Source organism: Argopecten irradians, chromosome 7 (assembly GCF_041381155.1).
Source record: "Argopecten irradians isolate NY chromosome 7, Ai_NY, whole genome shotgun sequence".
Taxonomy (NCBI): domain Eukaryota; kingdom Metazoa; phylum Mollusca; class Bivalvia; order Pectinida; family Pectinidae; genus Argopecten; species Argopecten irradians.
In genome coordinates, this window is record NC_091140.1 from 44719058 (window position 1) to 44746575 (window position 27518).

The 27518-nt window shown below is 33.3% G+C and overlaps 2 protein-coding genes and 1 pseudogene across 2 annotated transcripts; 1 reads left to right on the plus strand and 2 right to left on the minus strand.

Annotated features, from left to right (window-relative positions):
• Positions 1 to 276: 276 nt before the first annotated feature.
• On the minus strand, positions 277 to 9419 carry LOC138327259 (corrinoid adenosyltransferase MMAB-like; the record flags this gene model as incomplete). Its single annotated transcript, XM_069273237.1, has 9 exons — positions 277 to 340; positions 1035 to 1099; positions 1418 to 1500; positions 1761 to 1774; positions 3299 to 3373; positions 3642 to 3701; positions 4238 to 4331; positions 4875 to 4933; positions 9397 to 9419. Coding segments are annotated over 9 exons (537 nt in total), but the record flags the coding sequence as incomplete, so codon positions are not given.
• A 166-nt stretch (positions 9420 to 9585) lies between these two features.
• On the plus strand, positions 9586 to 18835 carry LOC138328583 (mevalonate kinase-like). The gene is given in 8 exon segments (XM_069275459.1): positions 9586 to 9660; positions 11269 to 11416; positions 12024 to 12171; positions 15714 to 15994; positions 16288 to 16333; positions 17075 to 17165; positions 17629 to 17751; positions 18659 to 18835. Coding segments are annotated over 8 exon segments (1074 nt in total). The 3' UTR covers positions 18821 to 18835.
• On the minus strand, positions 13332 to 15416 carry LOC138328584 (uncharacterized protein KIAA1958 homolog; annotated as a pseudogene).
• Positions 18836 to 27518: the final 8683 nt, after the last annotated feature.

Sequence of the window (27518 nt, forward strand, 5' to 3'; positions counted from 1 at the left end):
TAATGTTGCGTCAAAATGTAAACAAAGCCATGTGTTTTTTTGTTTTTTTTTTAAAGTAGTCCTTTTACGTTGCACAGAACATTTTCATACGCAAGTTCAAAGTTCAATGTTACCATGCAGTTATGGTAAACAAAATCGGCTAGTATTAGAGTATAGTGACCAAGCCTAGCAAGTGTAAATATACATGTGTATATTCTAAATTTTCATAACATTTGAATGAATTCTATTCATATTCATATCTCATTGAATTTTAGCGTATATATATTCTATTCAAACTTACCTGTTTAGGTATTGAAGGGGTTCACCACTTATTTCACCACTCCGTACAAGAGGGGTCACTCTATAATAACAGTTATATTCCAATAATTAAAGGGAGCAAATTACAATTCAATGCAAAAGTCATTAAATACAATGCATGTACAATGTAACAGGCTTTTCTAAAATTGAATGTGATTCAATATATCATTATAATTTACATGATCAGCCTTTTGTCTAGAACTATGTATATACTCAAATCACTCTTACAGTAGTGTGTTTACCTTATAAGGCGCATGCTCTTGTCTAAAAAACAATTCCATCAACTCCTCAATGGGTATGTATTGCATTGTTTAACTTACATGATATAGGCTCGGGTATTGGTCCGGTGTACATTTACATATTGTACCTGTTTAATCGTATTTAATCGTATTGCTATCCTATTTGGAATACCAAAGGTATCAACAAAAAATACTTATCAATGTCATGGAATTTGTCAGTATTTTTTGCTATTTGCTTCATAAGGAATGCAGCAAACAATATTCATGCAATATTTTGCTGATGGTGATTGTAACAGAAAGTCTCACAAATTTTGTCCCTTTAAATTTAAAGTATATAATTAGCAGCAGTTAAAATTACTTACAAATGTATTGCACAATGATTGTAAAATAAATTAGTTTTGTATATTACATATTATTGTCAGTATTTTTGATTGGGAATTGTTGACAATGATCTTTAAAAAAGATCGAAAATTAATCTCATGTCTATATATAGCTTACTGTCTTTCTGCTCTGCGACAAATGGTCCTTGCCAGATGGAGAGAAGCTGAAGACTTGCCCCCAGACTGTAATTAACACATATAATATATTTTCACATTTATACAAAAACATTTGAGGTTTTTTTTTTAACCTTAACTTCAATATAATTGGTTTTATACTATTACTTACTTGACCTTAATTAATATGTTTGCAAAATTATACAATACAGTGTATGTGTATAATCTGTCTATTTTGGAAATTCACTGAAGAAAACCTTTACTAAGAGTGTTGTGTTTTCTTTTGCTGATAATTTGTAAAGTATATTCACATTACAGATATCTGTTAAATTACACTTTCAGAAAAAAAAAAAAAAATTTTTTTTTTTAATAAGTTTAATTACTTACAGGGATGATAAAATTTTCTAAGGGAGGTAACTCTGCTGTGTAATCATCAATCAACCTTTCCAGATCTGTCACATGCTTGTTAACTAAAATGTGTCATCTTCTGAAAAATAAAAAATAAATTATAATGATAGGTTTTCACGTAACAACATACATATTTAGCATACATTTGCAATAAAAATAATAAGTGAATAAGATAATTTCATAGGACATAATTGATAAAGTTAAAGTTGCTGGGAGTATTAGAAAGAAATTTTGCAATTTTAGGTTTTTACGATGGACCATCCCTTCTGTTTCCTCTCAAGGATTTTGTTCATTTTATTGATATTTTGATTTTAGGGTATACCCTGATCACAAAAACTGCATAAAAATCATATGTCACTGGGTTAATTTTTCTTCCATGGTTGCTTAAATAACATGTATATGCACTAATGACTTAATATTCCGGATTTTAAGGATTTTTTAACAAATAATATTCCTCCCTGTAACATCCCTTAAACATATAAATAATATGCCTTAAACATGTTCATACTTTCAGTAGGTGATATATAATTCATAACTATATCCAATAAGCTGGGTTTTGCACAATAAAACAAAATATTGTTATTTTAAAATTAAATCCGGACCCAATTTTAGTGAAAAATTGCATCAAAATAGTCATGTTTTATTTTTCCTAAAAAATGATCTCAAGAAAAAGCGATTTTTTAGAATTTCCATGAAGATCAGCTTATTTGCAATCAGAAAAGCCAATAAAAAGTATACCTCACCGCATTATGTTTCAAAATATGACCGATTTCCTTCCTAATACCCCTTAAATTTTGGCCTGAAAATGTTAAAAAATAGGCAAACCGCAGCACTTTTCAATGTTTTATGTTATTCATTTACCCTTGTTAGTTTTCTATATTTATTATATTATTGGAGCATACCAGATAACACAATAATTACATATCTTGATGATTTCATTTATTTGTTATATAAAATATAACAAACCAGTTTGCAAGCTACATCTAAGCCTGACCTCAAACTTTCAAAAAGAGTCTAATTCAGCAGGAAATATATGAGCTTTTTCTGAGACAAATAATTTGCTCTGTGTGATACTGTATTAAAATGGATTATTTCTCGTTATAGCTTTTTTAAAACCTATAAGTAAAGATTTTAACAAAAAATAAAATGAAAATATTTTCCAGCAATTTTATTTCCGTATTTGTCCGGACGAAAGTTAGTATACCAGTATCTTATGAAGAGTGCCTATTGAAGCTAGATACTCAAATGTTTCCATTCAAAACACCACTAACTTCCTTCAGCATCCATATACTGTGTAGATTATTTCTATTATGCAAAAAGATAGGTATACAATTCTAATGATATTCATTTGTTACTACTGACGTGAAGTTTTTCATTTTGGGTCCCCGTAAATCCATGTGTAGGCCTATTCCATCTGATTGTTTAGCGACTATAGTAATGCCTGAATTTTAATTCATGCATGAATCTTCAAAATTATACTATATTTACCAATTGTCACAACTTTAGATTGATGCACTTCAATGGTAAACACTCAAAAAGGTTCTAGACCAAATACTTGCTCGAATGCCGATTTCAGAAGCGAGTTGTTATAGATGGGTACGGAGAGAAATAAAATACGTTTGCCGGGATCTGGATAGCGATGTTACAAACGTATGACGTCACAGAAGGACGGTCTACGTTAAGTATATGCAGTATTTAAGGTCCACTAAGTAAAGTTACCGGGATAGTTTTTCATTGAAAATTGGTTTATCACCTACAAGATATTACCAATTGTCAGTGTTGTCTCATAGGACGATTATGGATTGATGCTATGTATTAGCATTTAAAATGCCTCAAAATTTGACATGTACATGTACATACTTAAAATGTGAGTCTCTGGCAGATGATAGAGGTGTGGCAACACATGATCCAACATCCTGGAGCACACACTGGATCGTGTACAAGTCAATTACAGAAAAAACATTAGTGTGTGTGACTGGTGGCTCAAAGTGAAAGGAAGGTAATTCAAATTTCCATTTGAAGTATGCTACAGAGGTTTATTAGAAAGGATATTATAGCGAAGGTTTTCTAGAAAATAAGGAGTAAAAAACCATTATGATTGTGTGTTTCCTAGAATTCAATTTCTAAAGCTCCAATCATAAAGGCTAATCATGGTACTTATATAAACAATTAGTATATACAGAAATAAATATTTCACTTACTTTGTTCTAACTCTGACAATATGGGTAAATTAGCCTCTTTACAGAACTCAGCAGCAGCCAATCTGAAATTAAATTCATAAACAATAGCTGTGTACCCCTTCTTTGACATTTGTTATAAAAGTGTTAGAATCTTAACTTTCTGATTCTAAACCAACAATATCCAATTTAAGGGTGTAAATTTGTAATAATTTAAAAACTTGGTCCCAAAAAATGAAATTGATCAAAATTAAAATGTAAAAATGACATATCGTTCACATAAAATATTCAAGTAATATAATTACATTTTTGGTAGTTAAATATTTGGAATAAGTCCGGTAGGTTCCTTTTGATTAATTTCCTTTACTGCAAATCAACTTTCTTTTCATGCAATTTACTTTCAAAGATTTTGTGATCTATGCAAATTCACGAAAGTCTATCTCTGTGCTTTTAACATCTACTACATGTATATAGTATAGTATATTAATCAGGATTTTATTCAAATTTTAAATTTGCCAATATTACTATTCACAAACTTGTTTTGAAATAGGATTCACAAAATAAATTTAGCAGCTGCAAAAGAAAGTTTAGAGTAATTGAGAGCATGGGGACCTATGCTTACCCAATGGCACAAGAAAGCTCATCTGTGGACCCTAAGGCTTCAAATATTATATCACTTTTTGGTCGTCGTTCCCCTGTGTAGGTCGATGATGAACCTTAGAAAACAATTATAAAGAAAAATTAAACAAATGAGTTAATTGTAATAAAAAAATAATATCACGCATCTCATGTAGCCCATGTTGTGGTCTATAATAACGATTCACATTTTCAGTTTTTATTTGTAAATTGTAAAATGATTTCTTTAGGTATATTCAAAAACATGCATACATGTACATGTGCATCAGGCATAATAACCGAGAATTTTACAGTGCATGCTATCTGTGTTGTAACTAATGTTTTATAGGGCGCATCATACATGTTTGTCTGTCCTTTTAAATGATTTCAACAGCTTTATTCATCAAACCTGACGGATTTCAATAGATTACTGATATCACAAGAACAACAAAAATCATGTCAAAATGTTTGCCAGGTTATTACACATATAACTCAAGTTCTACATAAAACTTGATATAATCCAGGAGTTATGGTGACATTTCCATTCCAGGTAAACTGCTGTAAGTTACTGAACATTATTGTAACTCTGGAATATCAAGGATGGCGTTAAATGCCCCTAATTGTCTATCAGAAATTCATATTACCTTTATCTCCTGTTTTTGTGTAAATCTTTGGAAATTTTTGTCCTTCACTTTTCTGAGCTCTGAGAAATACACCAAATTAATATGAATATTCATCATTACATGTAGAAATATTTTTATTGAAAGAAAACTGCATATGGTCACCTGTGTACACATATTCCATTAATCGAAAACACTAAACAAAATATAATTGTCAATTACTGACTGAATAGTACTCCAATAAAAAAACCCAATTGGCATCATACAACGTTAGCGAGAATTATAATCATAGCTGTGCATGAACCAGTTTCATCATACGCATGTTCTTTTTGTGGAATTCCTTTACATACATGCCATAACTTTTCTAGAGGTGGTAAGGGAGATTGATAGCCATTTTAAGGGATTTTGGTCTCAAATATGGGGGGGTATACATGCGACATATATGAATAAATTAATATATCTGCTTTTTTAATGATGTAATTCTTTGCAAAATAAACACAAACACATAATTTCATGTTCTATAACAATTTTTGCTTCATTTAGGTATCATTTTTCACATTGCATTTTGCTTTCTTTGCTTTATTGGTATACAGCATTAGTCAGTGTAGCTGAAACAAGTCCTGCATTCATATTAAAATTTACTGAAATATTTAGAATGGTGTGGTATTTACACCCAGTGCCTGGAGCAAGTTTTGCTTGTTCAAAATATTAGACAGGGCTTTTTAATATATCTTTCACAATAATGGATAATTAAAGATTGATAAAGTTCTTAAATTTACAACCACTATGTAAATAAAAAAAAAAAAAAAAAAAAAAAACAGAATTGTTACAGTTGTATTCAAATCATGATTTAATCTTAGAGAGAAAAAAAAAGTAAATTTCTTTTTAATTTGATTTATTTAAATTCAGTTACTAATGATAATTTTTATTATTTATATATTTTTTTCTAAAAATAAATTCGCACAGAAATTCTAAAAAAAATAATATCTTTTCCATTTTTAAAAACGTGGTTATTAGGAATTCAGGAAATTCTATAAAATCAGGATCACCTATTACAATTGCCCAAAATGGCGGTCATTACGATTGCAAAGTTTGTGTGACATCCAACAGATCTAGATAGACCTATTTAATATTAAAAACGTGAGTAAATCATTTACAGTTGTAAGCAGTATTTGTTTTGTAGTAATGCTCACTAGCTGTAGTCTTAAAATTTATTGAAAGGCCAGCTGTTTGTTTTCTAGGCGGCCGATCGGCTGCTTGACTTCAGTTTACGTAATACACAGACGTGAGTGAAAGTGACACCACAGGCCAAGGGGGTCTTCCCCGAACACCAACTCTGGGTAGGGTGGGGGTGTTTTCATAGGGGTTAAGGTGTGTTGATAGGGAGTTATAGTCTATCTCAGAATTGTTCTCAGTGCAAGATCACTGGTAAATCTCAGGTAAATCAACTCACCTTGGTAGGTGATCAGCAAATCAGTAACTGTTATTGTCAAGATGCTGCAGAATGGTGTATAAAACAGAGGCATACTTAAGAAAAAATCATACTTGCCATGATATTTGATTATAGAACGTTAACTATTCTAGATCATTCTCAATTTCATCATTTTCTTATACTTTCCGACTTATTTTAGTTTTCAGATTTAGATTAAAATACACTTTGTAAAAACATCTGTACTAGAATTGTCGAATTTACAGTTTATTATTGATCTATACTTGACTGCATGTTATTTTTCAGTTTTCAAGGATGAGAATCTTCCTCTTTAATTCAGAGGATTTCTTCTGATTGGGCAATATTTAGGAGAAACAAATAATGTCAGATATGATCTAAAATATCATAAATTGACCCTTTTAAACACTTAGTGGAGGGATTTATCTTATCAGTGAAGATGTTTCCTCCCTTTGTTGATAGGATCGATCACTATTTTCATCTATTTTCTGTGTTATAAGCTTTTGATCGAGTAAGGCATTAAAACTTAATGTATAAGTTGAAAAAAATATGGAATTAAAGGTAAACTGTATGATTGGTTTGAAGCCTACTTATCTGACAGAAAAACAACTCGTATTCATAAACGAATATCAATTACCCGGTGATGAAAAACCAATAAATGCTTGAGTACCGCAAGGTTCAGTACTTGGTCTTTTCTTTTCTTATTGTTTATAAATGACTTAACAGATAATGTAATATCTATATCTTACATAAAAATATTTGCTGATGACACATCTCTGTATTGATAATGATGATGACCTTTTACTGACAGTAATACATGCAGAGTTCTTGGATGATGATCTATCGTCAATTTCTTCATGGGCTGATAAAAAAAAAGATCATGGTCGGATCACATCTTTAATATTTTTGAAAAAGTTTCATCAAGACAGAACTTATTACGAACATTGAAACATAAACTAGATAGAGTCACCAAGAACTTTGTATCTCTCCTATATCAGACCAATTTTAGAAAATACAGACATTATTTGGGATACCAGAACGGAACCATTGACTTGATGACATAAGCCGACTCATGATCAGCATCACAGCTGCTGCACCTTGCTTAAATTGGCAGGAACTATTTTGCATATCAATTCAATTAAAAATATTTTATTTTATATAAATTATACAAAATAGGATTGGGTAACAGGCAGTGCCTATATCAACCCTTTCCCTCTTCCACATAGTGTACAACATTTTATACAAATTAAACATTAACAAAACTGTAATATAATTTATGATGTTATCTTATCATACCGTGTACTTTTACGTACACAGAACTCGTATAATAGTTACAAACGCAATTCGTTATATAAACCTTACTGGAACAATATCTTACAGGAGAATTGGGATGCATTTATGTTCATTTTATTTTTAACTTAGCGTATTTGATAGAGTAACTGTTTTATGTGAATATTTTGAAAGTATGTCTTCTGATAATCAACTTATCTTTTTAATGAATTGTGATGTTTTACAAGTTAGTTTTGCTAAATATATCTTTTCAGCGATGAGGAGAAGGCGATCTCTATAATAGTAATTTTGACTTATTATAACTTTAACTGATAATGTTGTTTTATTTCACATATGTTGTTCATAATTTTAGTACATTCGTGTCTCGTAAGCCAATTAATGGCTGGGCATTTTTACTAATGAAGAAATTTTTTTTAATTGTAAATGTTGTGTAAAAATTGTGTGACATTATTATGCATTATTATTATTATTATCTTATCATAGGTATGAGTATAAAAATTACCTGGTTGAAAAGTTACCTGAGTTGGTTGTTGTTAGATTTTGAAACAGACTATAACTAAACTTCAAAGGGTTCCCTACATAAACACCTCCCTTTGTCTTTACCAGAGTTGGTGTTCGGGGAATTCGCCAGGCCAAGATGGAAATAGCGCAAGGCTGCTAATTAGGGTCACTGGGGTGTTGGTCAGGGGGTCAGGGGAGTGGTTACTCTTGTGCCAAAATTAACCTAGCATGTACACAAATGTGGCGACAAAAATTAAAACGGAGGGGGTTTACAGAATATATATATGGGAATTTAGACTCTCCTCCCGGGGGAGACAATAAAAGGCTTTAAAATACCGGAGGTTTTGTCTCACGCCGGGAGGTATGGCATGTATGCCTTTATTCAAAATTCTCCACATCTTAGGAAAGCATTACAGAAGTAATGAAAATTGTCCTTAACTTAACACATTTTTCTTGAATTCTGTATTGTTTTCCTAAGGAGATTTTTTAAATAAATTATTTAAGTCATTTACAAAATTTTATCATTGAACACATACATTGTACTTGATCTTTTAATTAAAATCTTCATAAAAAGTTGGTAGAGGTATAGCGGGATTGGACTAGGTCGATCATCGGTGACCAGGTAAACAGTGTAGCTCAGTGGTAGAGCTGTCGGCTAGTGTTCGGGGGTCCCGGTGTAATAGCCAATTCTTTACCCCCTGCTGAAAGTTTCCCTGGAGAATTCTTTCCCTTCTCTAAGGTTCGAATCGCGGTCTGATCACTACATTTTCTCCTCTCCTGCTGCAGAATTGCGCGCCAACTAAATAACCTATGGTGGTGGTCTGTTGGTGTTTGGAAGCCGGTCTGGTAGGTCTTCGAGAGCGAAGACTTTGAAAAAAGAAGGGAGGAGTGTAGCCGGATTGAACAGGGTTGATCATCGGTGACCTGGTAGCTCAGCGGTAGAGCATTTGGCTAGTGTTCGGAGGTCCCGAGGTACCATTTACCGTTCTGGCCACTACATTTTCTCCTCTCCTGTTTTACAGAGGCTTTATTTTCATCTACTGAAAGAACATGAATTATATTTATTGCGTATTTACTAATTGTTGTGTACACTCTATGTCTATTATCCTAACAGTTGTCATTTAGTAGTCATATTTTATCACTTACAATCAGCTGTCAAATTAATGTACACAGGTACTTTGTACTAGGCTTACATTGTAGAATTGTTCCAGTACAAAACCACACCGCCCACCTCCATTCCATTTACACCTACAAATAAAACATCACTTATCATATTAAACCTGATCAATGCATCAGATATATACTCACGCTAGCAGTTTAGAGTATGTGGCTTAGCCCTCTAGTTGTCTGTCGAATGACTGTACTGATCTGTGACCATGATGACATGTGTAGGTTACCAAAACGAAAGTAACCGGAAACGCTTTTTAGTACACTCCACGTTGAAGAGCTACAGTACGTACGTACTTTCACTTTATCGTAAGTCACGCGTTGACGAATATGGACAGAATAACCGTATCAGCTCCGGGAAGGTAATTCTACTACACGGGGAAACACGCTGTTGCTTACGGAAAGGTATCTATTTAAAGGTTTATATAATTAGACTTAGATTTGATCATTTGTCATTAACTTTTAATTTTGTACTGCATCGTGCATTTTCTGTTGGCTTAATTTGGCCTACATTTAGCTACATGTATCGTCATCGTCATCATCATCATCATCATATCATCATTTTCATTATCATCATCATCTATATAATCATCATCATTATCATCATCATCATTATATTTGGGGACACAATTGATATTTTAGAAAGCAAAGAAAAAGTGGTAAACCATACATTGATACATGTACATGTAATATGCACTAATTATAAGAATACATGTATGTTGGTTTATGGATTATTTATAATGTCTAATGTACACCTGTATAACAGGGTGGTTTTCACTAATTCGTTTCATTGGTCACTAGTTGTGTATACCTGTGTATGTGTGTCCAGTTTACCTTAGCTGCAATATTGTAGCTCAAAAGACTTTAAGACAGTAAATGATGTCGTCTTTAGAGCTACAATTGGTGCCTATTACTACTAATGGAGCAAAGTAATGATTATGCAAACCATTATAAAACGTTTATTTACATTTCATCTTACTTGTTCGATATCGCTTACTTACTAGGCAATAAAACTGAACCACATAGATTATCAAATTGCCACCAAGGCATTATTTTTTACGTAATACATATAAACATCTTTCTGAAGGGGATTTTTTACCGCAAGTCCAGAAATTGTGAATATGACGTCGTGTGAGCGGTACGGTAGATATTAAGAATGGTAGTTATGTTTGTTTTGGACAAAAATAATATGTAAATGCATGTATACGCATAAAATAATTGGAAACCTACAAAAAAGTATAGAAAACTGTGCCCGAGTGATTTTCGGAGGCAGCGCTTCACTACGACACATAGGGACCAATTCGTACCCGGCCGAAAAGTATAGTAGGCCGGGTACGTATATTCGTTCTAAGTTTACCTGTGTGACATAGTCAATTGTTGTGTCCTTGTATTGTCTCGTTTCTGTTTTGTGGTCATTGTTATTGTCTTTGTCTGGTTTTGGCGGGGAAAGGAAAAAGAGGATTTGACTTACGACCAGACGGATGTGATTATTTAGATTACTACGTATTTCCATTAGACCCTTGACCCATTGTCAAGGTAGGTGTTTTATTTATAATGTACTATATAATGTAGGTTTTAATTTGTGGCTGTCAGTACATATCGACTGATCGACATATAGACTGCATGTGTATGGTATGCGTATGCAGTTAATATAATATGTAATCCAAATTAAGATTTCTCATGTTTACAGTTGTTTCATGACTTATCAGTCATCAGTCAAAACTTTTTTCCCCGAGTTATTGGGACCAGAGGCTTAGGGAAACAGTTTATCAGGTTGTCCCAACACTGACGGGAAAGAGTACTATTTTGGACTGTTGACTGATAAAACATATGTTCCTCGCCAGTCACACTCAAACCATTGATTGGTCAATAGTTTCTGAGGATTTGTATATTTGTAACGGAAATCAAGCAATTCATGTAATAACAGACGAGATTACTTTATTTATATTTATATATACAGAGTCTCATAACAAACATCTGCTCAATTGCTCATTATGTAATTGAATTTTCCAGAAGGCATTGGCAGCCAGCTTAAATCTCCGAACCTACTTGACTTTAACCAGAAAAGATGATAAACAAATTAATCTTCATTTTCCTGATATCGACCTGAAATTGTCCTTACCATGGGAAATCAACACATCTGAAAACAATTCTAAAAATGGTAAGCTTTATTTTGGATATTCAGTAATTGTTTGAACGCATTTTGATAAATGAAATCAAAATGTAACCTTTTTATTATTTTTCCTTTGCTTTTGAGATCACCTACATAATATTATTTTCAGCATCTAAATAATATATCAATAGCATGTAGCAAACTACATGTAAACAATATTTAAATGCATGCATGTTTGCTAAATGTGCCTACAATATTTATCATCTTAGCATAGCCTTGGTAAATTAAAAATTCTATTCACACATGTACAATACATGCTGAGATAAGATCAATTTAGATAATAATCAAACTACTGAACCATAGATCAAAGATTTGATCTGTTCTAGCAGATGCATAGAAATAGTTTATAATTATTGTACAATCATCAGCTCTCTAAATGCAAGCATGTATGGATTCAATTGACCAATCACCAGACATTATACAGCCTTATACTCATATACACATACCTATACATACAAGAAACAGAAAGTGTACATATTCTATGTCAAAGCAATAGGCGTAGCATACACAATACAAAAATCATAATGAAAGTCACAAGTGCTGTCATTCAAAGAAAATTCTTTGATAATTACCGTATCAGACTTAATTGTTACAGGAGATGTATCCAGTCCCATTCCTGCCTCAGACAAAGTTATAGAAACACTTAAGGAGGTGTCTGGTTTAGACAAATCTGCTTCATCATCACAGACCTTAGCAGTAGTATCATTTCTGTATGTTTACTCAGGGATATCAAAGGCTAGCAAGTAAGTGGACATGCAGAGACAGGAGCCTTTTATAAATTTTCTAAGTTTTAATGTAGCTGTTGTTAATAAGATAAAAACCGTAGTTCAAATGGCACAAATTTATTCTTTGAACTAGTGATATAAATATATATATTTTTAAGGAGAAGTCCTATACAGTAAAACTCACTCGTGTCAAACACAGTTGAATCAAATACATAATATGAGTAAAATGTTTCAAAAGGTCCCGATTTTTTTCCTTCTTCTTTATAAAAGTAAATAAAGCACGGATGAATCAAACACGCTTGAATCAAATACATTTTGCGTCCCTTCCTTCTATAATATACCAATATTTCCTTTTTTGTGTTGAACATTCCGGCGTCACGCTGTCTCAGGTAAAAGTCAAGTCTCAGTCTGATCACAGGGCCTCGTTACTAATGATGATATATATAAGATAGGTCACGTCTGTTTACATACATTACACGTGTAATGTATGTAAACAGACGTGACCTATCTTATATATATCATCATTAGTAACGAGGCCCTGTGGTGCTAACGTTCATGTATCAAGTTCATTATCAGTTTGACAAATCTAGATGGTAAAATGTACTTCCTGTCCTCTATTTCATCTATCCATTCTTTATGTCATTTTAAAACATGGCTATGATGTCAACTTTTGTTGTCCTATGTATTTTATTTAGACTATTGTTCAAGTACTTGTTCTGTCTGTAGATTAGTAGACCTTTCACTGTACATTAGTTTACCTGTAGCTGTAGATTAGTTTCAACTAATCTACAGTTCCAGGTAAACTAATGTACAATGACAGGTAGAGAGTGACACTACATGCAGCATTGTAAAATTGGACAGATAAATAACAAGTAGATGTAATCAAATTCGACTTAAAACATGGCTGTGATGTCATCTTTTGTTGTTGCCAGTTCCTTAGTTCGACTATTGTATACGGCCACGAGGTACCTTTACCTGGTGCTGTAGATTAGTTAACCTGTAGCCGTAGATTAGTTCTGACTAATCTACAGACTCTATGAACTAATCTACAGTGAAATTGGAGGACATATCCTCTCTGTGAAATGTGAGATGATAAAAAATACAAGGTCACATTGTAGATTTATTATCAATTTAATTCAATGAATAAATCTAAATTGAATTAGAAAAATAGCTGATAAACTATTTACATATAATCCATCCAGAAAAAAATTTTCACGAATGTTATTAGATCCGATTTCAATTTCACGAACAGCTTAATATTCCTGCAAATGCATTGCAATTTAGAATTTCACCGAAATATCCAGGTCACCAGAATGAATGCAAATTTCTCTTTTTGATGTGGAGGTTTGCGAATCATCCGTATTGATACTGTTTCTTTCTTTCATCACTTATGGTTGTAAGAGATCACTCACATTCTGCAACTGTTCATCGTTCACTCTCTTATATCCTCTCACTGCGGAAGACCTGTGCCCAGTTTTTTCAGCAATGAGTTGTTCGTCTATGCCCGCTTCAAACAATCTTGTGGCAGCAGTAGCACGTAGAGAGTGGTTGCTGTAAAAGCCTTGAAATCCAGCGTTACGACACAATCTCGCAATGGTTTTGGTGATAGAATGGATTCCAACTGGCGCGTCTGCATACCAACAGTTATCTGCGGTGTATTTTAGCGGTCGAAGGTACAAAGCGCTACATTTTCCATCCTTTGGTCTGAAACAGTAATTGTTTGATATAATTTAGCTAGGTATGATATAACTTCAAATAATTTTCATTTGATATTTTTAACCTTTTTCACCGGTTTTCTAAAGTTTATATGGTGTAAATGCAAATGTATGAAAGTACGCTAGAAGAAGAACATCTTGATATTTCAACTTACCTTAAGCTAAGGTACTTTTCCAAGATTCGAACGGGACATTTTTTCTGGTACTTCTGGCGTTTCATAGACTCTTGTTGTCTTCGGCTCTAATTTTCTATGGTTAATCCCACCAGTGTTGGTTTTGGAAACATCCTCAGTGTAGTCTGGCGATATACTCTTGTTGTCATTCGGCGCCCATAATCCAGTGTTGGTTTTTATAGATATATTGTGAGAATTAACTCCTACTCTTAGAGCTCTGTGTTCCTGTCCAGCTCGTAGAGCTAGACTAAGTCCAAGACTATACAGTAATGTGTCCAGTAGTTTCTGTGGTGTATCTGTGCCTAATATCTTATCATTCCACATCTTTATTTCCTGTCCTACTGTGATCGCTGTGGCTTGTCTTCTCGTGATTCCAATTCCTTGTTTAGCCAACACTTTCATCTTGGCGTCAAGGACTTTCCAGAGAGACTGAAAATGTTCGCTGTCAAAAAAGTTAACGATTCTATTTTTATCCCTCGGGTAATATTGTATGCTGGAAATAATCTCATATAAAGTATTTCCTCTGTATTCCGCACCATCTTTCTTACGAATTTCCAAGATAAATCTTTTCAAGTTCAAGTCAAGGTCAGTGTCAGACATAAATAACAACGATCCATTTACTGGTCAACATCTTGTAAAGTTTCTGATTTCTTTTTTTCTGTCTTCCTGCCAGTAAATGAATAATCTCACAGCCCACTTAGCTTTTGCCATGGTATTTTTCGATGAATCTGACATTAATTTTTCTATATCATTGTGTGTCATTGTGTTGAACCTTGTCAGGGTTTGGTTTTCCTTTTCATCCTTTTCGGCCTCTTGCTTTTACAAGATCGTCATCACTTTCGTTAGCACTGGATATATCCGAAAATAAATCGGTTTTTTTATACATGTATTGAAGTTTTGATTGCTCTGCACCATAGGGTTTTGAGTGATGAATATGTCCTCGCCACAACTATCCGACATGTTGGCAGTTCTGATACCAAACTCACACTGTGGTGAAAACATACCAATCTATTTGTTCAAAGGATTATTTTATGCATTGTCTTGGAAATTTCATGCTATGCATGGACATACTCTTATGTAACCAAACCTTACCTGTAGCCGTAGATTAGTTCAATAATAGCCATATCACAGTTGAATAGGAACACCATTCATGCATGACTGGTTATCAGGGGTAGTTGTTTTCACCTGTGACTGTAGATTAGTTAAACAATGGAAGGACACTGTAGAATTATAGTACGTATATTAGAGTGCCATGTTTTAAGTAAGAGAAACACCGAAAACTGTAGATTAGTCAAGATAATGAACAATGCTCGGCCCTTCGGGCCTCGCATTGTCCATTATCTTGACTAATCTACAGTTTTCGGTGTTTCTCCTATACATATATTCTTGTGTTCATGATAGGATATCAAAGGAAAATATAATTAATCTGTGTAAAGCTGTATGACAGGAAAACATATACATGACACCATTAAATCTGTTATGGTTTAATGTTTTTAATTGCATTCAGGTTTTAAAAAAAAAATCAAAATATTTAATTGTTTTGAAATTCATACTTAGTTATTCAGCTTGTGATTGAATACTCCTTAGTGCTAACCATAGTGTCTATTACTACTAGTAACATCTTAAATAAATATATTTTTTGTGTATACATTTCATTTGGTTTTTTCCTCAGAAATCCGCTTCCTGCTATAGATATTGAGGTAAAGTCAGAGCTTCCCATTGGAGCTGGCCTAGGATCTTCAGCTAGTTATTCTGTCTGTGTAGCTGCTGCACTTCTACAGCTAGGAAACCACATTAACCAATCAGAATCAAGCTCAAATAGGGTTACAGATCATTCAGACCAGACTTCCTGGACCAATGATGAAACCAAACTCATAAATAAATGGGCACATGTTAGTGAAAACATTATGCATGGAACGTCATCAGGAGTAGATGTTTCTGTGGCATCTTTTGGTAAGTGCGATTTTTATCTACAAAATGTGCGTCAAAGTGAAAAAAGAAATGAAGATCTTTCCTTGGCATTTTCGCAAATGAATCTAATCATCCAATTAATGTCCCTCCCAAAAGTCATGGGTTCATTTCGTTTCAATCTTTATCAAATGGATACTGAAAGATCTTAATGGCATATTATAGTTTCTCTGTTTTACTTCTTTTGCAAATGGAAGTGTGAATTACTTATTTATTACTTCGTGAAAGGTGCAGATTTGGTCTGCTTGGTTTAGGATAATATCATTTACCATTTACAGGGGGAGCTATAGAATTCAAAAAAGGAAATATTCAAAATTTATCTGAGTAAGTACCATAATAATATTTACATGATTGTATTGTAAAATGATGTTAATATTAACTACAGCATTTTGGTTAATTAAATCATAAATCTGCGAACATTTATCCCTTTTTGTATCATTCTGATATGAACATCTTCATACCCTCTTAGGCCTAAAAAAATATGTATGTTTCAGGTACCGCTACCTACCCTAGTTTTTACTTCCGACCCTAGCTATTTTATCACACTTTTTTCAAAACAAAAATGCTGTGTGTGAAGTTGTCAACTTAGATTTTTACGCATGCTTTAAGTTTATCCAGATAAAGTTCAATTTCGAATATGGTAATGAGAAATAAAATACTTCTAGCCAGCCTAAAGCCTGAATGACAAATTACTTTGTAATGTAGTAATAAAGCAACTCAACTCCTCCCCCACCTCTCCTAAAAAATAAAATATTTTTTTTTTAAATCCCGACCGACCTACCCTATATTTTTCAATCATGTAACCTGAAACATGCATATAATTTTTTTGGTCATACCATAAGCGATTGATCCTGGAGCAGTAGCAATGTTCACTAATTTTATAAATCTCAAATATTTCACACAAAAGGAGTTTCAGCAAGGTCAAAGTATTATTATCTCTTTGCTGTATTCTTCATCAGATAGAGTCCCCTCAAGTTTCTTGTAATCTCCCATTACAATACATGTAGTTATGTATATGTAATTGATAGTCTGTATATTCTATGAAGTGTATATGTTATGTTTCAGAATGCCAGAGACAAAGATTCTTTTGATCAATACAAAGGTCCCCAGAAGTACGAGAACCTTAGTGTCACGTGTAAAAACCAAATATGATAAGGTAACTATATTAATATAAAATATAGGGGATCAATACAAAAAACGACAGGGGTAAAGTACAATTGTTATTTCAATTCAGTTCAATTGAATTCAGTTTTCATTAACTTTATTCATACATGCATATTAGAGTAAACGTTTTCTGCTTTAACATGTTGTACTTTTATGTCACATTTTCAGAATTATGTTTTAAAGGTTTACAAAATTATTAACGTGTTTACCCGCTTCCCTTAACTCTCAACCCCTAACTCGCTGTATTTCTCTCTTTTCTTTTCTTTTTTTCCTTCAACAGATTGTATCAAAGTTAACTTTGATTGCACATGAGAAATAAGGATTTGAAAAAAAATGTTAGTTTTGTATGAATATGTGTGTGATTGTAAATGTTATGTCTAAATATCATTTATGTTCTGAAAATCTTTGAAAAATAAAAAATCTAATAATATATATCTATTTTAAACTATTTGTAGTTTGAAGACATTATAGGACCCATATTGGATACAATAGAAGCTGTGACCACCAGGAGCATTAACACTTTCTGTACACTTCGGGATAATGGACAGTCATCGTCGTCACAATACAAAGACCTAGAGGTAGGTGTTAGGATCTGTATCAGTTAAAATAAGCTATCTGGATCCAGTTTCACAAACATTCTTTAACTTTAAGGAATTCTTTAAAGATGCTCCACCGCCGACAGAGCATAAATGATAGTCATCATTTGAACAATAATTGGTGTTTAATCGTGTAGATATATGTCTAATTAACACAAAAAATAATAAAAAATAATTTATTTTCCTTTGGTGCATATGCAATCAATGCATCATTCTATAAAGGATATAGTGTCACGGAATTTTTTTGGGATGCAATTAAGTATTTTTCATATTTTTAACTTGAAGTAAAATTAGAAGCTCAAAATTTTCAACGGTGGTAATGGTGTAAAGTAAGTAACCTTTGTAACTGAAGAAAAATACTAAATCGTCTGCTCCTGTTTTTGATAGTGAAAAAAATACCATTTGTCAGCGGTGGAGCATATTTAACTTTTAATTTTATAATTCCCCATAGGAAACATTACAGAAGTTAGGATAAGGAGCCTTTCTTAAACTCTAAAATTCTTTTATAAGGCAGCGAATTTTAAGTGAAGAAATGAATTCCTTAGTGTTAATGAGTGTTCGATAAACTGGGCACTGATGGTTTCAAACATCTGCATGTATCATGTCCAATCTAATGAGAGAAATTTCGAATCTGTAATCCCCCCCCCCCCCTAAAAAAATCATCCGTTTAAGCAAACATATGAAAGGTTATATATCAAAGAAAGACTTACAACAGTCATGTTGTTGACTTATATCGGACACGTAATACAATGTATATATACTTTTGCAATATTCCAATGAAAAGATTAATATTAATTAAGTTTCACCAAAAGCAATAATGACCATATAATCACTGGCGTCATTAAATAAAAAAAAACTAGATAGTATTATTAACTTTTTCCCGTTTCAGGCACTTATAGATATGAACCAAGGCCTCCTAAACACATTAGGGGTTGGCCATCCGAGACTGGACCGAGTATGTGAGGTCACTGCCTGCTCTGGTCTCCACTCCAAGTTGACTGGAGCTGGCGGAGGAGGATGTGCTTTTTGTCTCATAACACCAGGTAAATGATATTATTTATAGCCTTACAGCAGTTTTACAGAATTTTACAAGGTTAGATGAAAAAGATAAAGGAAAAGGGGGTGTCTCCATACAGTAACACATTTGAATAAAGAAACTTGTACATATATAATAAGTTTGTTTAAAAACTTTGATTTTCATTTTCATCTTTACCGTTTAGTTTGGAAAACTCTTTTGACCTGATGGAGACCATGGGTTTGATATCTAGTAAGATGTCTCTCTCATACATTGTAGTGTGCAGTATTTTAATTTACATTCGCATGTATAACACTTGCACCACTATTTCACATAACAAAAAACAAACTTTGGATGCTATATGTTTTGCTGGATGATTAGGTTTACTTATAGGTAAAAGGTTGTTTCATTTGCATTACTTAAATAATTATGATGGTATGCTGACATATCTGGTTTTGCCAGATTGGTGTTTGATATAATTATTTGTTTGTATGGTTAACTTCTCTTTAATTATTTCTAATCCATTTCTTTGAACTTTGCAATGTTGTAGTATAGATGTTTCCATGACAACGGCGTTTTATTGAAATTGGTAGGGCCGTCGTGTGTATGTTCTTTTCATGAGAAATCTATTTACTTATTGACTCTAAAGACAGGAATTCGGTTAATCGAAAGCTTTATTGAAAGTACATAGTGTATGTTGTAAACGTTAAGTAGACATATCAGTATTGAAAAACAATGTAAAAAGACTACGTTTCTGATATAGGAGCAACACATGCACTCTCGGACCATAAACGAGAAAGTCGACCTACAAAAGTACAAAGAGGAGGAGAGATAACATGACCTAGACAGACAGAAATGAGATAGCGACGATTCACTATCCGAAATACTTACATCGATAAAGTTATAGGTTAAAAGATGAGATGAACTCAATCGTCATCGACAGAGAATTCATGTCTTAAACTGAATTGGATATTGGAAAGATATCAGTTTCAGTTTCTATTCAGTTTCTCGACGAAAAGATTACATAAAGACACGATGAATTTACAAATAACTTTATAAGATTTATAAGAATAAGATTTTTTTTATATTTGAATTGTCAAAATTTGTTCTCTCAAAATATGGGAACGATTTAACTATGTGCTTAACGTTCACCATAAAAGGAACAACAGACAAGCAAGATTGTTGATTGAATAGTGTTCTAAACTGTTCAATGTTATGTATCCAAAAAATAAGATGCTACCTTATATATATTATCGTGCCCTAATTAGAATCTATCAACATTAATCCTTCATGTAGACGAACCGAGGTTTTCTGAATACAAGTTTTGCCTTATACGTAATCGTATTTAGTTATTTTCCCCTGCAAGTGGGTTGTTAGAATTGTACCAATTGTCCCTACTGTATGGTCGTAATGACAAAGGCGACTAAATTTAGGATATTATCTTTTCTTTCTCCTTCCTTACGTCTCCCTTGACACCATCTCCTTTTTGGCCTTTGGTTGAGCATTGCCTCTGTTAGGATGGCTATGGGTTTTGTTCCTTGGCCGAAGCACTCTAGTGTCTTTAAAAGTGGTAGGTAGGGCTGCTCCTGTTTAGCACAAGAGGAGTGGGACGACTGGTTCACCCGTTGTCAGTACAATGTGATGGGGTTAGGGATGTTGCTTGGTGTCTTTGGCGGCATGCTTCAGTGATATGGCACTATAAAAAGGACACGAGTTCCACTATACAAGAAGCCACAACACAAATATACCCAAACCATGCACCTCACTCTACATACACGCTAAACAACGCTTACATTGGAGGCCGTCCTTACATGATCCTGACTGTTAATGGTAAGTTAATTAATCAAACAAACAAAAACTAAGTTATTTTTCCTTTTGATCAAGTCAGGAGATTGCGTGTACTCCAAAGTACATGAAGTCACGCGGATGCAAAATGAGATACCTCATTAACCTCTGGATTCAATATCAATAGAAAATGTTTGATGTCTTAATCACATTTTAGTTTTGATTTGCAAGCGCATCCTCTTAGCTGACGTGCGTGTATTAAGGAAGGAAACTCATTCATTTGACTTTAATTCCAAGAGGCTGAAGTTCTGGTTTCAAAAATCAGCAAAATGCGAACGGTTGACTTAAAAAAGAAAGATGGAGTAGTTTGCGATTAAGGCGTTTAATTGGAATATTTGAAACATGTTTACAAAACCTGAAATAAAAAGTGACATTTTATTAATGTAGTTTGTCAGCTAGAAATAACGTTGATCTCTCGTCAATGTATCACATGCATGCTTGCAGATTTGTTTGATTGTAAACTTGTAGTTTAAAAAAAATCTATTTCAAGTAAATTGAAATGAAAACCCGTCTATCTTATAACTGTCCTGTCATCCATCAAACAGTCAGTTTGTCTGTCCTTTTGTCCTTTCTCGTCTCTTCTAGACGCTCAGTTATTCTTCCTTAATAAATCAAACCCACCGTATTGGTCTGCAAACTTACCACACTGCCACCCCAACTTCTATTTCTCAAACACTGGTAAGACTTTGACACTGACAAATTACCACTTACCATTAACCGATGGCATTCACTTAATAAGCCATGTCGTTGATATACATTTTAAAGCTACCATTGGTCTCTACTGTTGTGACGTATCGTGTCTGGTGGTTCTGATGAAAACACTCCAGACGACCTTCTTATCAAGGTCATAATACTTGCTTCATCTTTATACAGCTCTTTGACAAACGCCTTAATATTGCGCCTAGATGTTATGTCTACCATATTTGAACGATAAATCGTTAACCATAACTGTAATAGACAAGCTTAATTAGATTACATAAGTTGCTATATAACGTTTGAAGATGGAAGCAATGTACTTTGGAGGTTACTGTAAATCTAATTATTTCATTGGGAGGGACGGGGTGAGCGAAGGGAGCAAATGCAATTTAAAGACGAATTTATATAAACAAAGTCGATCCGCTAAGTTGCAGTATGGGCAACAATGGTATTTTAGTGAAGTGTCACTGATATAGTGTACCTGCGATAATCCGGACGCTGATAGTCCGGAAAATTCAGAATGTGGACGGAAACGTATTTGCGTTTTGGACGAAAGTGTACGGATTATCGAGGGATCACTGTATATTTATTTTCGAGAAAGTCTTCCATCTATGATTAAAACCAGGCACCTGAGAATCACGAAATAAATTTTAGGGTCAGTACGAGAGATCGAAGCCTTAAAAAATAGCCGAAATTTTATATATTATGACGGACTATGTAGTCTATGTACACAAATATATTTGCGTATTGAACATTATTGACATTTTTAGGCCATCTGGCCATAGGTCATCTTCTTGAAACTTTGTATGTAGACTAACATTGGAAAGATCTCGGACGATCGGGGTTGACTTATAAAAATAGAATATCAGCTGGATTCAATTATCACTTATGGAGTTAATGCCCTTTGCAATTACAATTATTGAATCTTGTGAGCATGATAACTTGAGTAAATATGATTGGAGCTTAATTAAACTTTGTATATAGACTAACATTGGAAATATCTCGAGCAAGTTTGAAAATCAGCTCGATTCGACTTTAACATATTTACGGAGCAATTGCCCTTTGCAATAATAATTATAGAACCTTGTGAACAAGGTAATGTGAGTAAATATGCACCAAGCTTAATGACATTTTGTATGTAGATCTATTAGATGTATGTTCCCATTTCGTGAACAAAATTATATTTGCATATATTTGCAAGGGAAAACGTTGTTCTAAAACAGTGTTTATTGCTTCTTTGATCACATTATACTATGATGATTTAAAAAGTTCGAACTGCATAAAACGATCAAGTTCATCGTCAAAAATGTAAAAGTTAAGTGGTCTGCAGCTGAGACTAATTAATTACATTTCACAGAAAGGTCCAGTAGCTTCTACATGTCGCATATAAATTACTCACCAATTCCTCTCAATTGGCAATACGGCAAAGAAATCGTCAATCTGTTATCTAGGGATTTCCTAACAAATTGGACTTTCCCCGCTTGATTTCTCCAGCAAATTAAGATTGTTTATATTGTAATGAGGCGCTTAATTTTGAATGTAAATAACACAGAAATCGATTGTCTGTTGTGTATTTCTGTAGCTGTGTACGAAATACTTGGAACCAGACGCATGGAGTAAGTCGACAACCGTTGCGTTCTAGACATTGCCGATAGCAATCTTCTGTCATGACTTTTCTAGATCCTTTTGTTATCAAAACGCATAAATGGCTTTCGCATTTAAAAACGTCATAAGCCGCTATCGGTGTACTTTAATCACAGTTAAACATCTTGCAGTCGCATCATAAACAAGAAACATAAATCTGGTTGTCTTGTTGAAGGTGTTTGGAATTAGGTCGATGGTAAAATCTATATCAAAAGAACTTGACGGAACAGTTAGTATTAATCTTACGAAAGAGGACTTAAATTATATTATTTACATAACTCGCTCTCTTTGCATTGCATTTTATTTCTAAAGAACTAATTTTAGTTAAACTTAAGTTCATCACTTAAGTTTTAAAATCTCGAAAATACTATTACTATTCTTCAACTCTGAATCAACCAAAATGTTCCCGAACTAAGATAGAAAAATCATGTCTATAATAAAAAAAAAGTTTAAATTATATTCATAGCTTATTTTAATTATTTCTATTAATCTATGGTGCAGAATGGATTTTAAAATATGTTGTCTCGTGTAAAGAAAGGTTAAAAGTGGAATTTAGAGTACCAATTAATTGAAAATAAATGGTACTTTCGAAGAGATGTATTATTATATCAATCTTATATTTTACTTGATATAATTATTTCAAAGATTTGAAACATGATCAAACGCAGTGACTTTAAATGAATATTTTTGCCAATATTTGATATAAAATGGTCAATTAAACAAAACATTGATATAAATGGACATTTGCGTTGAATTCAAAAGGGGAAAGTTGATCAATGGACAATATCCTGACGGCAATTTATAATTTAAAATTAATATTGTTTAGAAACATTAAAGATGCTCAACCGCTGACAAATGGTATTTTTTCATTATCAAAAACAGGAGCAGACAATTAAGTAATTTTCTTCAGTTACAAAAGTTACTTACTTTACACCATTACCACCGTTGAAAAGTTTGAGCTACTAATTTTACTTCAAGTTCAAAATATACAAAAATAATGAATTGCATCCCGAAAAAAAATCTGTGGATTATAACCTATATGGAATGAAGTACTGATTGTGCATGCACTAAGGGCAAAATAAATTATTTTACATTAATCTTTGTGTTAATTAGACATATATATACACGATTGAACACCAATTATTGTTCTAATGATGAACGCTATTTATGCTCTGTCGACGGTGGAGCATCTTTAAAATATTTAGCTCCCATGAACAATATGTACCTTACAACAAGCACATGTACTTTAAACGCGATGTTGTGAGAGAGAGATTAAAGGAATAATTTTCACTTTCTCAGCTACTGTTTTCGATAGATCATTCTTAGAATCTATTCAGCATACCATCTGACTGCATGATCGTTTTCATCAAAACATTTCCCCATTCATCGAATCAAACAACGAGTTCATCTGCTGTGTACTGAGATCGATCATTCGAGTCTTATTCAGGATAACAGCTTACTTATCGGTTTTCGTCGAAAGTATCTTCATTCATAAAATCACCAGAAAATGTTTGAATGTGGAGCAGAATCTTTTACAAGAAAAGTGATATAGTTCCTTCATGTGACGGCCGTTGTGCGGAAAAGAGACATTGGTCAAATATGCAAAAATATAGCATTTGTGCACATAAATATTATTATCGATGGTTTTTGGGGATAACGTTTTTGTTGTCTTATTGAAAGACAAATTGTCTGGAGTTGATCAACATCGGGAAAGGCTCCTTCCCATTGACAAGGCGCGCTGGCATTGAGTATAGCCTAAGTTAGCACAGCAAATGATGGATTTCTGGATACTGGTTCTTCCGCTTTATAACAACGCTTCCCTCGCATTATTACCACACGAATTAAAAGGAAAGTTTATCAATGTCAGTTCAACAAATAAAACAAATTTCTATAAATGTCTTCACGGAGATCGTTTTTTATGGTAATCGATATGATGATGCCTGAATTGAAGGGTTAGCTTTGCGAGAGAAAATGAGCAGAAAAAAAAGACAAACATAAAGTGTGACTTCACTCAATCGACATCCACCATTACAAATACGGGGATCAACATGCCTTTAGTTTGAACTCTACAAAATCATTAAATGCTTCCTTTTCTTTTTCTTCTCCGAAATCACTTTCGGTGACAGAAAATCATTGGAAACCACTGTCGCCTTGAAGTTGGTTTTTATTAAATTGAATCTCTTTTCATGTTCCCTTTCCAAATTGGTTTTGCTAAACGGGACATGAAATCGTTCAGAAATGGGAATGTCTTTTTTACAAATCGACATCGAATAATGCTTTTCTGTCTTGTTGAGACATTGGGCTCCATTTATTGTGACTTTGGTGTAAATTCTTCACTTGTAACTTGAGAAAGTTCTATGCCTAAGGATTCTTATACAATCAGACAAAAGGGGCGGGAGGACGACACGCCAAGCCTATTGTTTTTAAAGTGCAGACGCACTAGCATTTAATACATTACACGTGCGTTTATTTTCTACAAAATTAAAGGAAAATTGAAATCTAAGCACACAAAGGGAACATTACCGTACATTTTGAAACATTTGCTGGGCATGCAATGTTATTCGACTGCCATTCGATTACAGTATTGTGGTTAAGAAGGCAATAGTCAATAGTATTCAAATATGCCTTACATATTATATAGTACAGTAATAAGTCACGTTACGATTCTATAAGTATATGATTTTAGATATTTTAGATGAATGTACCACGATCACAAGAAAATGATAAGCAAAGAAGGGTGTCCCTGGTGAAGACAAAGTGATTTTTAAACGTGCTGTTTTTTTTTTTTTTTTTTTTTTTTTTTTTTTTTTTCGTTTTTTTTCAATATCAAATAATTATTCAAAGTTCTTCTTCCTATTGCACATAACTATGAAAATCGGATCAATAAATGAATAAGTGATGCAATAGTGATTCTGATTATATTGTGTAATGTGTTTCTGTCAAAGGAGACCAAATAGACGAACCTGTTTCTCGCGCGATAAGATTTCGAGGATGGTAGAAATCATTACGAGAACCTCTTTCACGAACAAAGAAAATTTGCCCATGAACCAATTTTATCAACAAAGTATTATATGTAACAACATTAATTCAAACCATTGAAATGCTTTAAAAGAATCAAACGGTCCAAGCTAGGAGCCTGTGCTGTGGGCAAGTTAAAGTTGCAAGACAGGGTAAGGGTGTAAGACAGGGTTCCTTTTTTGATCCAATGTTTTATTCTGTCAAACTATATTATTTTTAGGAGTATAAATAATTACATATTATGATCACAAATGTGTAGGCAAAATGTAATTGTATCAATCTGATTAAAACACAGATCCTTATAACCACTCCGTTAGTAGAGGATCTGACAATATCCCATATGGGGTCACGTCCAGATGACCTTTTTCCCACGTGTACTTCAGATAACATACATTTTCTACACATTGCTACGTCAATTGATAACGTCATTTCGTTCCAGTATACATACACATTTAGCTTTGGTGTGCTCTTTGGGCTTTGACTCCGTACACGAAAATAATTCGGACAGCAATTAGATTCTGGCAGTGCCAATTTGATTGACAATTTCCAGAGGTCATCTGGACGTGACCCCTAATAGGATCTTCTTATACGTAGTGATAATAAGTATCTGTATTTGAATCTGATTGGAATTGTATTACTTCAATGCATATAGTATTTGTATAATAAATTAATAAACTACAAAGTAATTTGGTATAGAAATAAATGGTTTGAGTAATATAATGACACTTTTGTCACTATATCAAAACGTTTTTAAGCATTAAATTGCCTTCATGGGGGATCAATGGTCTTATAACTCTCCCAGGATTGCAGACAAATTGAATAACGCACATTAGCCTCTTCTTGTGACGTCATAAGTACCTCTGACGTCATCAGAACCCATAACGTCATTCGCGGTAAAAAAAGTACATATTATAAACTGTCTCTGTTTCAGATTTTCATCTATGTAGCCTTCGTCTTAGAAATGAATCGCAGTCTACTGACCGTGTCACCATCTTGCTACCATCTTGATTTTAAAACTTCTCACAATCCATGACGTCACAACACTATATTTACATTCTGAGTGTTTCGTCACTATATGAATCAAGCAACTGACGGAAAAAACATTTGCCTATGAATGCACTATGAATACACTATGAATACAACGATTGTCGTGCATCGATCAGCTGATTTCAAACATCACGACAGTTTCATATCAATAAAAAATAGTTCCCCACAATATTTTATAATGTATAATCTTTATTGTGCTGTCTCTTGACATAGAATCAACTAAGGTTACTGTAATAAGTCAAGTTAATCTTATTTTAACTATATATCTTGTTTAGCGTTTGTCATTTGCATTTGGTCGACAGGAAGCCGGAAGCTTGAAAACGCCACATTGTGGAACGACTTTGTCATCCAGCTGTTCCATTAATTTCGTTTCTCGTCGTATATGGGTATCATAATTTTAAATATTATATGATAACCTTTCAATTATTCTTATTTTCATAAATTATTCTAATGTGAATATATGGATTGAATGTATTTTTCAAAT